Source organism: Arachis hypogaea, chromosome 15 (genome assembly GCF_003086295.3).
Source record: "Arachis hypogaea cultivar Tifrunner chromosome 15, arahy.Tifrunner.gnm2.J5K5, whole genome shotgun sequence".
Lineage (NCBI taxonomy): Eukaryota > Viridiplantae > Streptophyta > Magnoliopsida > Fabales > Fabaceae > Arachis > Arachis hypogaea.
The window spans coordinates 141,806,837-141,823,729 of NC_092050.1; the positions used below are offsets into that span (position 1 = coordinate 141,806,837).

Below are 16,893 nucleotides of genomic sequence, written 5' to 3' on the forward strand. Positions count from 1 at the left end.
TAAAGAATTTAAAAAAATTAAATTAAAGTGTTGTTAAAAAATTTAATGTTATATTGCTTCATTACTTTAATATATAAATTTTATTTTTGATTATAAAATTATTATCATAAACTTTAATATAAAAATACTTTTTCTCGTTAGTCTTGCATGACATTATTTTTTATTCTTTTTTAATATAAATATAAATACGTAAATATTATATATTACGTTATATATTATATTGTAAGATAAAAATGAAATATATTAAAAAAATATTATTATTTTTTTGACCATTTATTTTTTTAAAATTATTTCCAAGGATGAATGATGTCTGAAAAAGTTGAATACCAAATTTTTAATGTTAACTTTAAAACTTCATATATGATTGATGTGTTGTTTGATTAAAAAAATACTGTAATTTATGTATAATTTTGTGATATATATTTTGGATACTAAACTATGTATAGTAATATTAATTTGATTAATTTTGAGTATGTTATTTTGATTTCTGTTACCTGTAGCAGTTCTAATGTCATGCTTCCATTCCTGTATTTTTGAAAAGTAAAATATAATTAGTAAGAACTAATTCAATTCATAACAAAAAAAATTAAATTTAGTTATCGTGTTACTTGTAACAAATTGTTGATAGGTGGTAACTCTGGCCATTTGTCTAATTGTAGTCAATCTGGCAACCCCAATGTTTGTAGTTAATTGGGTACCTCCACCAGTGTTTGGAATTGGAGTTGTATCAGTTGGTATGGCAATTTGTTTTCCTTGTCGAATCATCTCCCGATAACTTGCACGTCTTCTAGCTAGGTATTGTTGTCTTTGTTCTTCGGTCATAATCTGTCTTCTTCGCCTAGCATATTTTGTGAAGTTTTCATCTCTATTTGTCAGAAATATAACAATACTATGCAGAGAAAAAAAATTTTTGCGACACCAAGATTGAAAGGAAAAGAGTAATTTAAAGTGGAACAGTGAGTTAGTTTTTAAAGTGAGTACGTAATAGTAGCAGTTTTTTTTTTTTCAGTTTTAAAATATGTCGTGGGTTGATGGTGAAGCAGTTTGATACAGGTAAATTCGTTCCTTGATAATAAAAAAATAATAAACATGGAGGAAGTAGTTACCGTTTATTATATTTTTTTGAATTCAACATTTATAAAAAGAAATAGGGGGTAAAATAGTAAGAAAAAATTGGATACCAAATTTTTTTATTCTAATTATATATTGGTATAGTCTATTATATATTGTATTGGTATAAACTTGATTAATGAGTACACTTTTAGATGTAATTTTTTAAAAAAATAAATATTGGACAAAAAAAATATGTAAACCATATGGTGTAGATTTAATTAATAAAATAAATATATTTTATATACTATCAGTTATTGTACTATAATGATATATTAATCACTTAAAGATAAAAATAAAATTAATAATTATTTATATATCCTGAGTACGTGCTGTCAGTTTTTTTATTAGGAGTGGTTCAGTTAGGAGTTAGGAATGGTTCAGTCTTTTAGTTCTGTTATAGTTAGACCCATTTTTTAATAAAAAAGAATAAGAACAAAAAAATAAAAAAATTGGATACCAAACCTGTGTATCCCCGTTATATATTGGTATAGATAAGTTGGATCTAAAATTTTAGTCCTCTTACTTTATGGTGGATTAGTATGCCGAAACTACTCACCAAACTCTTTTTTTTAATTAAAATTAATTTAATAAAAATTAATAAACAAAAAATATAATCAAATTTAAACATAAATAAAAAATAATTAATTTATAATATAATTATTTAAATTTTAAAATTAATAAAATTATTTACCATAATGTCTATTTTTAAATTACTTTTAGAAACAAAAAATAGTTTCAACTCAATTTTCAATTAAAAAATAATTTTAAAATAACATCAAAATTTACAATACAAAAATAAAAAATAAAATTGTATAATAAAAAACCTCTCTACTTCAAGAAACAAGATATGAATGAATGTGCGAAGGCGTGTGATTAATCCCAAAATTAAAAGAATAAAGGTAAAGTATATTTTTTTTTAAATTCAAAATTTTTTTAAAAATATATCTAAATTTTAAAAATATTTTTAAATTTTATTTTATTTTAATTTATTCTAAAAATTTTTAATTTGTATCAAATATATTCCTAAGAATAGTAATACAAGCAAATTACATGTAATTGTCATACATTATTATTAGTTGGTCATTAATTTTTCAAAAAATTTAGAATTACTTCAACAATAATTATTCTCTAAAATAAAAATTCAAAATTTAAAAAATTCAAATTCTAAATCGAAAATTTTTAAAACAAAATTAAAACAAACTAAAATTTAAAAATATTTTTAAAATTTTTATCAAATTTCAAAAAAAAAAAAAAAAACTTTACCCAAAAGAATAAAAAACTGCTATTGATCTTTTCAACAGTCAAACAGCATACGCCCTTGTTGATAGAGAAATGATTATCCAAACGAAATCATAAATTCATAACCTGACACCTCAAAATCTCAATTCATGAGTAGAACATCGAAAACAAAAAGCGTATATTCATTTAGTTACGTCACATCCACCTAGCAACTCAGTGACTCAGTGACTGAGACCGGCGATTCAATCACCTTCCCTTACAATGGCCGATCAGAACCAGAAACCTGAGATCTTCGAGCTCAACAATGGCACCATGGACGTCAAAGTTACCAACCTCGGATGCACCATCATCTCCCTCTCCGTTCCCGGCAAAGATGGTTTCCGCTCTCTCCCTTTTCCCTTCTCAATTCCTCTAATCTTCATTCAAAATCTTCATGAATTAAATTAATTTGATATTGCATGCATTTTTTTCCTTAAATTATCAAAGATAGAAACTGAGTTGTGTTATTTTTTGTGTGGAAAGGAGCGTTGTCTGACGTTGTTCTTGGCCTCGATTCCGTTGAATCATATCAGGTGAAAATTAAGCAAATCCTCATTTTTGTTTTTCAATGGATCATGATTTGAATCGCAATTGCTAGTTTAGTTATGCATTTGATTAGATTGGTTTTTTATCTAATTGATGTGCATTGTGTTTCTCTTTTTCAAGTTTCTATCTATGAAGTTTGAAACAACAATATCATGCGTTTCTGAAAGGCCTTGACAAGTTACATTTATCCATATAGTAGAGGGATCGATTGATATTATTACAATTATTAATATTTTTTTTTTTCAATTTCTTCTTATTTTATAGATATTAATTTTATAATTATATTTGCTGATAGATACAGTGGATTGCAAGAAAATATTGAATCATGGTCGATAACAATCCACCATGATTTGACATGTTCTTGCCAAGCTATTGGTGGATAGGCTAGAATTCGGTTTCTCAGTTTTATTTTGATGATTGATTTGTCGAATTTGTTATGCATGCAGAAAGGTCTTGCTCCTTATTTCGGCTGCATTGTGGGTCGCGTAGCAAACCGAATTAAGGAGGGAAAGTTTACACTTGATGGGGTTGAGTACTCTTTGCCTCTCAACAAACCCCCAAACAGTCTTCATGGTATCAGTTCTACACTCTTGATTTCTACGTATCCTCTGCTCCACATGTATAGTATGTTCATATCTGTGTGCATTTTGGTTAGGATCATGTTAATTCTGTAGTTGCGAACTATGACTTTAACATATCTATCTGATTGACTATCTGTTGCAAGAGTCAGCTTTGAAAATTATGGTAAAGCAAGAAAGGATTCTCATGGTTGAGAGATGCTTTGTCGGCAATAAACAAAGCTGCAATTTGTACACTAACACTATAATTCTCCAATAGAATTTTGAAATGGCATTAAATCTCAATCATTTTCTGTAGGAAATTACTCTAGTCTAAACACTTTAATCCTGATCATATCAGTCTAAGGATTCGTTATATATTACAAAAATACATTGTATAGCTGTTCTCAACAATGCTGGAGGTGGACCACCTAACATTCTTGGATAAACCTTCTTTTGCTCTTTTCACCAATAACATTACATGATTATGGAATGGAATTTGAAATAGCCTAAAAGCGCAAGTGTTTTCTAAGACAGCTATTTGTTTTTGTTATAAAGTTTGTGTGTGCCTGATCCATTTCTGTTTTCCAATTTTAGGAGGAAATATAGGGTTCGATAAGAAGGTATGGGAGGTTGTTGAATATAAAAAGGGTGAAACCCCATCAATCACTTTTAAATATCACAGTCATGATGGAGAGGAAGGTATTATTTATTCTTTCTTCCTCTCACTTTTGAGTGTCTCAGTTATTCTGCCCTTTTGTTTCCCTTTATCTATTTATTTTTTCATTTTTTTCACCGCTATATAAGGTTATCCTGGGGATATTACTGTTACTGCAACTTACACGCTCATTTCGGGAACAACTATGAGGCTTGACATGGAAGGAGTACCAAAGGACAAGCCCACCATAATTAACTTAGCTCAGCATACCTATTGGAACTTGGCTGGCCACAACTCAGGGGACGTCCTTAACCATTCCATTCAGATATGGGGGAATCATGTAACCCCAGTCGATCAGAACACTGTGCCAACCGGTGAAATAATGCCGGTGAAGGGCACCCCATTTGATTTTACCACTGAGAATAGAATAGGCAACACCATTGGTCAGGTTGGAATGGGATACGATCACAACTATGTGCTTGATTGTGGTGACGAAAAAGCAGGTTTGAAACATGCTGCCAAAGTGAGGGATCCCTCAAGTTCAAGAGTGCTAAACTTGTGGACAAATGCCCCCGGCATGCAGTTTTACACGGCAAACTATGTCAATGGTGTTAATGGAAAAGGAGGCGCCGTATATGGAAAGCATGCAGGGCTGTGTTTGGAGACTCAGGGATTCCCTAATGCCATAAACCAGCCAAATTTCCCATCTGTTGTGGTTAGACCTGGTGAGAAGTACCAACATTCAATGTTGTTTGAGTTTTCAATAGAGTAAAGTGATGATGTGGCATTGGAATGAGGAAGACGTTTTTTCCTTTTTTCTGTTTCCATGTTTTGGTTTGGAACTTGAACAATGGTGTTTCTCACAATAAGTAAAATGTGTGTTTGTGTTTTACATAAATGTGTTGCCTTCTTTATGTTACAGTTTCAAGACTATACCGTTCTAAGAATATCAACATAGAAAGAGTAAGTTGAGGCATAAATCTCAAAACACCTAAAATAAGTATGCAAGTTCAAATCTCAATCTGAACATACGAGATTGTGGAGGAAATGTAGTTCAGTATAAAGGAAAAACTATTCAAAGACCATTTACTCAAAAACAAAACATGACCCATTAACCGAATAAGAGAAGACAACCAGCATTGCTATCGACAGATGGCTCCATATCTTAATGTAATAATTTGTTCTACGTATTTTATCAAAATTCTAATCCATACTAGTGTCGTTTCCTTGCACTTCATTACTCCCAGACAGTCCGAAGATATTTTAACCAAGCATTCCACACTTCAATTTTCTTTTCCTCCCTTTTTCTTGTCTCTCATTGAGTCACTCAGTTCACCTTAGTTAATCATTCTATAGAAAGTAAAACGAATATGTTGTCCAGAATTAGTGTTCCTTTGTTCCTTAACATATATGCAGTAACTCATTGGTTAGCCGCTATGAAGTACGGACAGTCGGACACTTCGTTGAGTTGTCGTGTCTGTGTGTCAGATACATTTCGGATACATTTCGGACATGACACTCACCGACACTCGTCGTGTCTGTTATGTCCAACCGTGTCTTAATAAAAAGTAAAAAATTCTTCTTCGTACACGCTTGGACATACCTAAATGTCATCACGTGTCAGCGTGTCCAGTCTTATTCTTAACATATATTTTTGAAATAAATTTAGATATAGTATATATTATTATTTATTAAAATAAAAAATATTTTAAATACTTGATATAATTAAAATAAGACATTAAAAATAATTAAAAAATTAATTTATATTTTAATATCAATAAAATATCAAAATATCATTACGATATATCTAAAAAATACTTTATATTTTATATGTATGCGTGTCTCCGTATCTTATAAGATTTTAAAATTCGCGTGTCGACGTGTCCAGTGTCGTGTCGTGTCATTATCCGTGCATTATAGATTAGCAACAAACCCTTAAATAAACTCAAATTTGTGACGGATTAATTATTGGTCTATAAGACTAAAAAATTACTGTAAAAAAAAGGGATCCAGGAGGCCCCCGATATTTTTAAGTACTGAAACAAAAGTCATGGAAGGATGACGCTATTGTGTTTCAAAAGTGCTCCAGAAACATAAAAAGCGGTACAATACATTTTGTATATAATATACATGTTATTTCACACGTATCTTTAACAAAATAATTCATCACTCAAATAAAATCTATCGTAATTATATCAAACTCAAGCCTATAATAGCCAAACAATAAATTTTTTGTAGCAATATAATCAATTTTTTTTGTAAACACTACAGCTGCATATTCTTATACAATGTGACTGATTGGTGATTGATTTTTCATTGTATTCGTGAGTTATATATTCTTTTTATCGTCTATATATCACTTCTTTTTCCTTTTAACAATTTATAGTTTTTTTAATATCATTTAGTTGTAATAATATCGTTGAAAATACATGATATTATGATTCATAAAAAATAAAATTAAAAAATTAAATATCATTTTTAATTATCAAAATATTAATAATATTTATACTTGTATTTTATCTAATAATTTTATTATTGTACTATAATATTTAAATATAACCTAAAAAAGATAAATAAAAATAAACAAAACTAACTATTTTAAAAAAAATAATTATATGAAATCATATGAATAAATTTCAATTGAATTTTTTTTTTATTACTTACACAAAATAGTTTCACAATCATTCTTACACATTTGATTTCACTCTATGTTGTCACATAAGATTTTTTTTTAAGTGGAATAATCTTCTATCTTTGCATTATACTATAGAATTCTTATGATAATTTTATCTCCTCGTAATAACCTATCTTTTTATAATATTATAGAATTCTTTTTAAGGCAACTATTCCAACGAAGATGTCAAAAATATCTTCTCATGTCTTGGTTTAAAAAGTGTAACTTATTTATTTTGTCACACTTTAAACAAAGGTAACATTTTTATAGCATATGAAAATTAAGTCCTATATAATCTATCATCTAATGATCAAAATAAAATATCTTTTTACATAATGATAATTATAAAATTTTCATAAGAGTATCCATCTCTTTTTAAACCTCAACTTTTTATATTCTTTTAGCTTTTATTTTTTGTAGGTTACACTATTACTTTCAATGTTAATATTAATTCTTTTTAATATGTATAAATTTAATTAAAATTTAATTCATTTTCTTCTCCTTTCATACTCATCACTCGTTCTTATATTTATTATATAAATCAACATTCCTTTCACACATTTTTTTTATCTCCTCTCACATAATTTCCCACATCTTTCTCTTTCTTCCTCTTCATTCTCACTAATTTTTTGCACAACTAGAATTTGATAAATGACCATAGTTTTTTTTAATTGGTTGTGTGATTACATTCGTTAATTTTTTTATTTCTTTGTGTAATTGTATCTATAAATTATAGTATTTTTGTCGTCTATATATCATTTTTTTTTCTTTTAACAATTTATATTTTTAATATTATTTAGTTATAACAATATTATTGAAAATACATGTTGTCATGATTCATAAAAAATAAAATTTAAAAATTAAATATCATTTTTAATTATAAAAAATATTAATAATATTCATACTTATATTTTATCTAATAATTTTATTGTTGTAATATAGTATTTAAATATAACTAAAAAACAAAAAAAAAACTATTTAAAAAAAATAAAAAATAATTATATGAAATCCAATGAATAAATTTCATTTGAATGTTTTATTACTTATAGTATAATTTATTTATAATTTTATTTTTTATAATTATTAAATTTTAAATTATTTTTTTTTAATTTTAAATTTGTCATTTATTATCAACCATTATAAAAATTAAATTAATTTTGATATGCTATTAGACAAAATTTTTAAATTTCTTAATCAATAAAATCTAATTCATATTATTATTCAATTAAATTACAAAATAATGATTAAATACAATTATTATCTTTTGTATATTTTTTTGTTGAATAATAATATTATTGAATCATATATAAATTGTCAAATTAAATAAATATATTGTACAATATTTCTTACAAATTAATTTCTAAGTTTAATATTAATTTACATATTATTTAATATATCCCTAAGTAATATATATAGCATTTTAAATTTATACTATATAATATAATTAATTTAACTCTCCACGTATCGTGCAGGTCTTAATATAGTTCATATGGTTGTAATCAACACCTGTAAAGTATACATGAGACTTTTCCAGTGTGCATCACTGTTCCAAATCTTGGGAAGTTACATTACATGAAATGGAAAGCCAATTCACTCGAAACCAACTCAAATGTTATATCAAACAATATATCCACTTCCTGCCTGCTATAGCTTGGTGCATTCTTATACACAACCTTACTTTGTCCGGACCAACTCGAGCGGCAATGTTTCCATTGCTAGCTGAAATTTCATAAAGGAAATTGGAAAACAAAAGGATCCTTAATAAAGTGAAGAACACTAAATGATAAATGAACTGCCATTTGGGGAAAATGGAACTGAATTTACCCAAAGTTTTGGAGTTCTGGAGTCAGTCTTCTTATGCACTTGAGATAGGTCTGACTGAAAACTTATGACAATGGCAACTTTGAACTCAATTGAGAAGGGACTGCATGGAAATAGAGAAAGAATAAAATAAAACAATAGACATCGAGCCATCAAGATTTGGAGTGTAGGATCCAAGAATTTTCGCAAACAAATAAGAAACAATTTATTATAAGGTTATTTATGAAATGGAAATATAGTTTACTGAGTATCCTTGAGCACATCACATGCAAAAAAATGCAACAATTACTATTGTGCAATACACTGAATGGAAATTATCAAGAACAAGACACTTACCCAGCAAAAGTTGTTGGACACGTCAGAAGCCGTGGAAGTATTACATAGATAGGCATAGTCAAATTATGGCATACATCTCCATCTGCTATCTGATAAATGGAAAGGGAGTTAAAACATTGTTTTAATTTCAAATGCTCTTAAATTTGTATCACTTGCCTGGGTCGTTTGTATCAAAGATGTTTCAGTTGCAATTTTCTCCCCAAGAAGAATGGACTCAACACGAAACAACTGAATGTCGATTGAGTGAATCGGAACTGCAGATGTTTCTACAGTTAACTCACCACTAATAGGACCAGCCAAAGAACACTGAGAAGAGATCTTCCCCATCACCCGAAATCCACCTATTCAACAATACATCAGCATTAACCTCATGATTTTTTCCATTAAAATGTTTGCAAATACTATTATTCAAGTTTATTACCAACAAACACAAGCAAGTTAATATCTGCCACAGTAAATGAGAAATGTGAAAACAATAAGATAAATGGTTTTAACGAAGCCTGAGTAGAAAGTATACCCTTAAATAAAAGAACAACACACCAGATTTTAATTCAGGAAGTAGAGAGTGTCGTTGAGTGTCCTGGGTTATGTAGAAGATGACCATTTCTGGAGGAATTGGCCGTTGTAGAAGATCAGCTGAAAAAATCCACAAACAAAAGAAATACTAGTAGTTTAATCATGCTTACGTGAATAAATGTATAAAAACAGAACATTTGATTGCAACGAACTTATACCTTTATCACTTTCAACAATGAACTCCATTGTTGTTGACAAAGATTTATGTAAGTATCCGCGAGTCACATCTACAGTCACCAAATACTATAAAGGCTATCAATCACCAACTGTCGAAATTAGTTGATAAGTTAAATAAATAAAACAGAGACTTACACGTGTAAAATGAGTTAATTTTGATCAATTTTCAATTCTAAGAATTTACACCATCAGTGAACCATATGGCATCACCAAACCTTATTAGTGTAAAAATATTCAACCTTGATTAAGATCAAAGCCAACTTCTTTACCAAATGTCAAAAAGAGAGATAATAATCAATAGTAGGAATGGTGGTGAAAATTTAATCGTGTAGATCAGTTGGCTAAGAAAGCATCTTCCATTACATTACCTGGATACTTATATTTGCCCCATGGAAAGTCTCATAAAACTTTTCCAAATTTTCACCTTGCTGTCTAAGGGTCACTGAAAATGGTATCTGCGACAAGATTGCAAACCTTTAAATGAATATGAACACAGTGAACTAGGTTAAATCAAATTAATAGGAAAACCTGTCAAATATGGTACTAAATTTTCACTCAAAAGAACATTATAGTATTTCACAATATTATTTTGTTCAGAAAAGCCAACTTAAGACAGGAACTGCAAGAACAAATCCAACTATGTTATTCGAACAGTGAGATCAGATTTGTTTCGTAGGACAGTATCATATTTTTGGCAAAAATGAGAAAGTAAATCCAGATGAGACAAGACACTCATTAAGGGGTAAAATCATATAACAAAACAGCTTCTTAAAAGCCTAATCTTCCAGATGGTTGCAAGTCTAGAAATCAGATATTTAACTGAACTTTACCATAATTATGAGAAAACCTCTGCAGAATCACATATGGTTATGCTTATCTTTTTTATCAAGTTAAATTCCTCTATCCCCAAAACAAGAACCTCATGCACCAGGCCCACCTCTTTGGGAAACAAAACACAATGGGCTAGCTCAATATCTTATCCACTTGACAGCTGATACTAGATATCATGCCTTAATAAGATAAGTAGTCTAAAAGACAAAACTGTAATAAATAGAAACTTCTATTCATTCACTAATGATATATTACCTCTGTTGTGCCCGAAGCAATCTTTCCAGAAGGTTTAACCTCGATGGTCCTATTCCTGTTTACAAGTTAGTCATAACAAGTTTCATATTTTCCTCTCTGTAACACCAGAAATTCCTTATGAGTGCTATTAGCAAAGTATCAGCTTGAATGAAAGTGATCATGCAAAGCATAATTGTTATCAACCAACTTCACGATGGCGTTTATGTTGGTCCCAACTAGTTTTTAGGGAAATGATAATGCCACTTCCATTTTTGATAATGCCACTCCACACATGATTCTTTTGCATTGTATATTTTTATGAATTTGTGGAAAAAAGAAGTGGGATTATCAAAATTGGAGTGGCAATATCCATTTCCTAGTTTTAATCTAAAGCATTTAAACTTTTTTATTTGCAAAAAAAAAAAAAAAAATTAACTCATTATTGCAATATTGAATGTAACTCTTTTCAATTACAATATATCCCAATAATGTTATTTACAATTATAAACTCAATGTTTTATTGTGCCATTTAAGTTTAATAATAATTTGAAAATCAAATCAAACATTAAGTCTTTCAGAATTTTGGAGATCACAAATTTCAGCAGAGGCAGCGATGACAGTTTAAGACCCATCGGAGGCAGAGGCGGTGGGGTTGTGCCGTGCTGAGGGCGAGGGGTTTAGGTGGAGGTGGAGGGTGGTGGTAGTGGGGTCATGAGTGACAAATTGGTCCTGACCAATCCTAATCCCCCTCTAGCACGGCACTTAAATGGTCATTTCATCACAATAACAAGCCAGCTAGGAAAGTTTGGTGGATTTCACAAAAAGGGTTATGTTGTCTCACGACAAACAGGATCAAGGGCCAAATTATCCCTTTTTTTTTGTCATGGGTCGCATTGTCCTCTAGGAAGATATACATGGACCAAATTGGGTGTTTACTCGCAAAATTAACAAATTACAGGGATAATTTGCCAATTTTAAAAGCATAAATACAAGTTGAGTTACACACTGTTGGATCTAAAAGTAAACAACCTAACAGCTAAAATTAAAAGCAAACTTAGAGGACTAATGTTAGCCCCAAATAAATCTGGGACCAACAGAAATGCCACCCAATTTCACCATCAAAAAGAAAACAATAGATGATACAATGTACTCTCATGAATTCTTCTTATCATTACTATCTTCTTGTTTTATATATATATATATTAAGTATCGTCTCTCATGAAGATTTACCTAGTCAAAGACCGGTAAGTTAATCACAGTCACATAGAAACTGAATCAAATCCCAAATAAGCAGACTGATCTGCAAATCTATAATTACAAGGTTATGCATTACGGTTGGCTCATCGAGAAAGATCATATATGCAAAAATGAATAAGGTAGAAATCATTTACAATTTGTTATTTTGTTTAGACAAGGAAGCAATAAATCAATAACACTATTTGCCATATTTTGAAAGGAAAAGAAAATCAACAACATCAATAAAATTGACACTCTGCTTGTCAAATTACACAGTAAGAAAACAAGAAACAAACTTACAAAATAGGGATTGGCTTAATAACTCCATAGAGTGACTCAACAACCCCAGCTGATCCTCCACGAACCTTCACCATACACAACAATAAGTCCAACAAAACCATGAATTAAAGCTTCAATAAAATACTAACTATAAAGTTTGCGTCTTTTTAGTGTAGCGAAAGAGAAGGGTGAACCTGCATGTTGACGGATCCTTTGAGAGTAAGGCGAATTCCATAGTGGGAAATTGAAGACTGCGTTTTAATGATGATTTTGCCTTCCAGTGCTTCCTGAAGTCAAATTCCTAATCATAATCGATTAAGAACATTTGAGAGAGAGAGAGAGAGAGAGCGTTACCGAAGGGCGATAAATACGATTGAAGCGCGAGAGTTTGAGGTCGATAGACATCGCAACTAACAAAAACAAACAAGCACTGGTCACCGGCTCTGTGGCTCAGATGAGTTATGAGTTTTGAGAAGGCAACACTCCACTTCATTTCCTATTATAGATTGCTCCGGTAACCTTAGCAACATAGAGGTTAAAATTATGTTCTGTTGTGTTGTCGTGTACTTACTGGCGTGATAATCCGTACATTGTACGGAATTCACGAAATTTAAACCTTTTTAAGAAAAATACTAAGAATATAATTAAAAGAGGAGTGCTAGGGGTTAACAATTTTTGGCATTTGTAGCCATCAAATAGCTATCAATGATGGTTTTAATGGTGTGAGATTGGTGTGAGATTTCATCCAATGACTCACTTTTTCTTGCTGGTTACATGCTGGCCAGAATTTGGAAAAGTTGCTGGCCCCCTAGACTTTTCCTAATTAAAATGTATTCTATAAAAATAGATATGTTGTATTAATTTTGGATAATTATAAAATTATCATTACACTAAAATAAAAAAATAAATTACAACAATTATTCAATATGTCAATAAATAGTATAACATATTTTGTAAGATAATAAAATATTCAAATAATTGGTAGACAATAAAAAAAAAAAAAAGAAGTTCAATAGAGATGTAATTTACTATTACGTATTATCTTAAAAACACATAACGTCAAGATACTTACTAATAGCAAAACAAAATATATACAACATATATAAATTTGTTCATTAAACAAAAAATAAAATATGTCCAAGACAACTTAACATATAATTCAAAATATCCATCAAATAGAGTTATACATAGGAGGCCTAACGTCGCTGAATCGATAACTCTATCTGGCGGTTAGCTATCAAGCTGAGTTTGAAAGTAATGATATCACCCTCCTTTAAATTGTATATTCTACAACATTCACTCCATCCGACCCCAAATTTTCATTCTCCACGTCTTCCTTCACTATTCAGTAAGTGAAAAAAGAACACATTCTTCTCTACATTGGAATCTGGACCGGTGATCGTCCAAATCGAACCATCTCCAGATGATTTAAGATACACAACAAATTTTGAAGCCAAATACTGCAACGAATAATTCATAGTTAACATAAACATAATATTTTCATACACAATGAATAGCAGATTTAGGAAGAACATCAAATAAGCTTGCAGGAAAAAAAAAGAAAACACTCTTTTGAGATCAAGTTACCAATCTAGATTGTCCGAGATCCGAAGCTGTGATCTTCTTTTTATAAGAAACCTCTGGAGCATATCTAATTCAGGATAATATGAATCTTAGTCACCACACTAAAAAATAGCAAGCTATCCCATGATATTAAAATCCAAAACACAAGGAAAAAAGTTACATCTAGCATTACCTAGGATCAGCCAATTCATTTGACGCGTTAATGTGTTCATCGACCTCCAATGATAAACTGCTGCCACTAGACAAATCTATCGGATTATGTGGATTATCCCCTACCAGTGCTCCATCTTAATCATTGTTTTCATCACCATCTGATGAAAACTGATCATCTGATGGTTCAGATCCAGATAGAACAATCACATCAGCTGATGAGTCCTCATCCATCCTGGTATACTTTATGTGGAACACTCTTGATATATTATCAGGTGTCTCTGGGTCCATTAGCTCAGGAACATAGCAGTTAGGATCAAGGTGAACTTGGATGGATTGGTTGTCCTTATCCCACAATGAAATAAAAAAATTCCAAAACCGACATTCCTAAATTGAACAGATGCCCCTTTATCGATAAGATAGAAAGTTCTAATCTGTTCAAATGAGGAGTCAGTTATGAACAACTGATCATTCTTTTTGATCACCTCCAGCGATAAACAATTATCTAACTCGTTAATGACATAGAATATTGGCCCTAATCGTTCCCCATGAGTTGAAACAAAATTTGGGGGAAGAGCTCTGTCACCCTATATTCAAATTTCTTCCCAAAGTTAATTCATGTGTAACAAAATATGCTAAAAAAACTTCACATAATTTTACCTAATTATTTAGCAAAAGAGAGGTATTTTAAATCTACCATTATTATCAACTGAGCACACAATAGAACAATAATCACGTAAATAAACTAACATTATAATGAAAAGAAAGCTTTAGAATAAATAAATGAGAAGATTCTAGTTCAGTAAACAGCTCAATGAATTTAAACAAAATATCCATAGAAAAGGGACAAAGGGGCAAAGCAATCACTCTCACACATGCAGAAAATAGTAGAAAATAACAAATTAAAGAACATAAAGTCAAATCAGGAATCTAATTAGTTGAGATTGATACTATTGGCCAAAACTGCACATTGGCCATCAAGCTTATTAAGAATCAAAGACAAAACTGAGAGATTTCAACAATGAAAAATAAATTTCTGTTATCTTGAAGGATTCTAAAACCAAATCATGTACATGAACTTCGAATCATCTTTTCAGGTATTAATAAATGTTGAATCTTTAAAGTCAGTATGAATATATGTATGATTAGTAAACATTATATTATTTATTTTGAATGGACATTGATAATTTATCAAAACTAATCTTTTGCATTAAAAAACATTATATATTTCGTTACCTGCTTACTGAAAATGCGAAATCTAAAAACCAGTTCTTTTTCGTTGGGCCAGTATTGCTGGGTTGCTAAAAATCTCCTATTAGCACATAATGGTACGATTAGAATTTAAGACTGAGACTTTTAACCAAGAAAACAACTAACTAACCATAGAAAAAAATAGTAACAAACTAAAAGCACATTAATGAAAAATACCCAAGAGACCACGTTGGAAAACTACTACACAACATATTTTACAGATTACAACAACTTCTGAAATCTGGCCTACATATAAATGAGAAGCCAATAAAATTAAATTACAACATGAAAAATATCTGAGTAAGAATTTAAAAAAAAAATTATAGATGGCATAACATCGATATTTAATTGACATTAAAATTTTCAAAAGTTAATCTGAAATATATTAAATGGAAAAGTAAATGAGACTTCAATCGAATTGAAAATGCAGCAAAGAAAACATCTTCTCTAATGCTCAGCACCATGCCTATTTGGATCTTCTCTATTGGCATCCATCGCCATTCAGACTTATCAAATAGAGAGACTTGGTATAAAGATTCAAGAAGAAAGAAAAGATCTTGTCTCTTACTGCAAAAGAGAGCATTATAATAAAGTAAACCCTAATAAGAGATTTCAACCAATTCAAGAAAAACAGGTGATAAAATTGAATCGAGAAACATAAAGAACAAACATAAAGAAGGAATAGCAACCATTCATAAACAAAAGAAGAAATAGACGAACAAAAATATGATTATTTATTCTACTAAATTAAATTTCTACTAATGCTAATTATAATGTTGAAAAGTTTCAGAAAGCTAACCACTAATACTAATAATAATTTAATGAAACAATCATGAATCATGAATTTGTTAATTTGAATATGCATTACAAACGATATGAAAAAAAGAAAATATACAAAAATTAGATCAATATTAAAATATAAAAGAACAGAATCAGTATTAAAAAATTATAAATACGATTTTCTTTTTTTTACTCTTAAAAATGTTTTAAATTATCTGCTTAATATTTTTTCTTATTGGATACAATATAGTAATACCAAAATTACCGAATTTCACACGGCCAATACAACCTCACTGAAACTGAATTAATTAACTTGCTAAAAAGAAATTAACAAAAAAAAAATAGCTTCCTGTTATTATCCTTTGAACTTCTCTCATGTTAATAACTTACATTATAGTATGTTACCTTAAATGTAGCTTCCTAATCAAGATAATTAACAAAAGTAGCAGCTACCCACGTGTGACAATCTGCTAACAAAAAGCATAAAAAAAAGAACTTAATAAGAATCAGACATTTGACATATCCAAGTATCAGAGATCAGTTGTTTCAGAAATCAAAAATTTCTTTCTTTCTTTTTAAATCGGGGAAGAACGTCTCCTTGAATGATACATGCATGCCAAAATATATGACAATCTCTTATATTGGTTCAAGTTAAGACTCAGCAAGATGCGAGAGCAACAAAGATTTGAGTATCAGTCAAAAAAATACTCAGAAAGCATACTTGAACCGAGGCTATTCACATAAATGTATTAACTAGATATTTTCAGAAGACAAAACTTTAGTTGATGAAATCACCGAAAGGAAAGATACCA

At 29.8% G+C, this 16,893-nt stretch overlaps 2 protein-coding genes across 4 annotated transcripts; one reads left to right on the top strand and one right to left on the bottom strand.

Moving 5' to 3' along the window:
* Positions 1-2,413: 2,413 nt before the first annotated feature.
* Positions 2,414-5,050, top strand: LOC112750982 (uncharacterized). Its single transcript, XM_025799932.3, has 5 exons — positions 2,414-2,728; positions 2,875-2,924; positions 3,384-3,510; positions 4,092-4,196; positions 4,302-5,050. The coding sequence occupies exons 1-5, from the start codon at positions 2,614-2,616 to the stop codon at positions 4,922-4,924; spliced, it is 1,020 nt and encodes a 339-aa protein (XP_025655717.1). The 5' UTR covers positions 2,414-2,613; the 3' UTR covers positions 4,925-5,050.
* A 3,217-nt stretch (positions 5,051-8,267) lies between these two features.
* Positions 8,268-12,901, bottom strand: LOC112750984 (uncharacterized). Of its 3 annotated transcripts, none has more exons than XM_025799934.3 (11): positions 12,671-12,901; positions 12,511-12,603; positions 12,338-12,402; positions 10,823-10,877; positions 10,105-10,191; positions 9,718-9,802; positions 9,524-9,619; positions 9,140-9,324; positions 8,984-9,072; positions 8,651-8,750; positions 8,268-8,545 (listed from the first exon to the last, which is right to left on the bottom strand). In XM_025799934.3, exons 1-11 carry the CDS (start codon positions 12,719-12,721, stop codon positions 8,501-8,503), a joined length of 951 nt encoding a protein of 316 aa, XP_025655719.1. In that variant the 5' UTR covers positions 12,722-12,901; the 3' UTR covers positions 8,268-8,500. The 3 variants fall into 3 exon arrangements, with proteins under 3 accessions (XP_025655719.1, XP_025655718.1, XP_072073131.1); XM_025799933.3 differs by having other exon boundaries at positions 12,511-12,590; positions 12,671-12,845; XM_072217030.1 differs by having other exon boundaries at positions 12,511-12,617; positions 12,671-12,786.
* Positions 12,902-16,893: the final 3,992 nt, after the last annotated feature.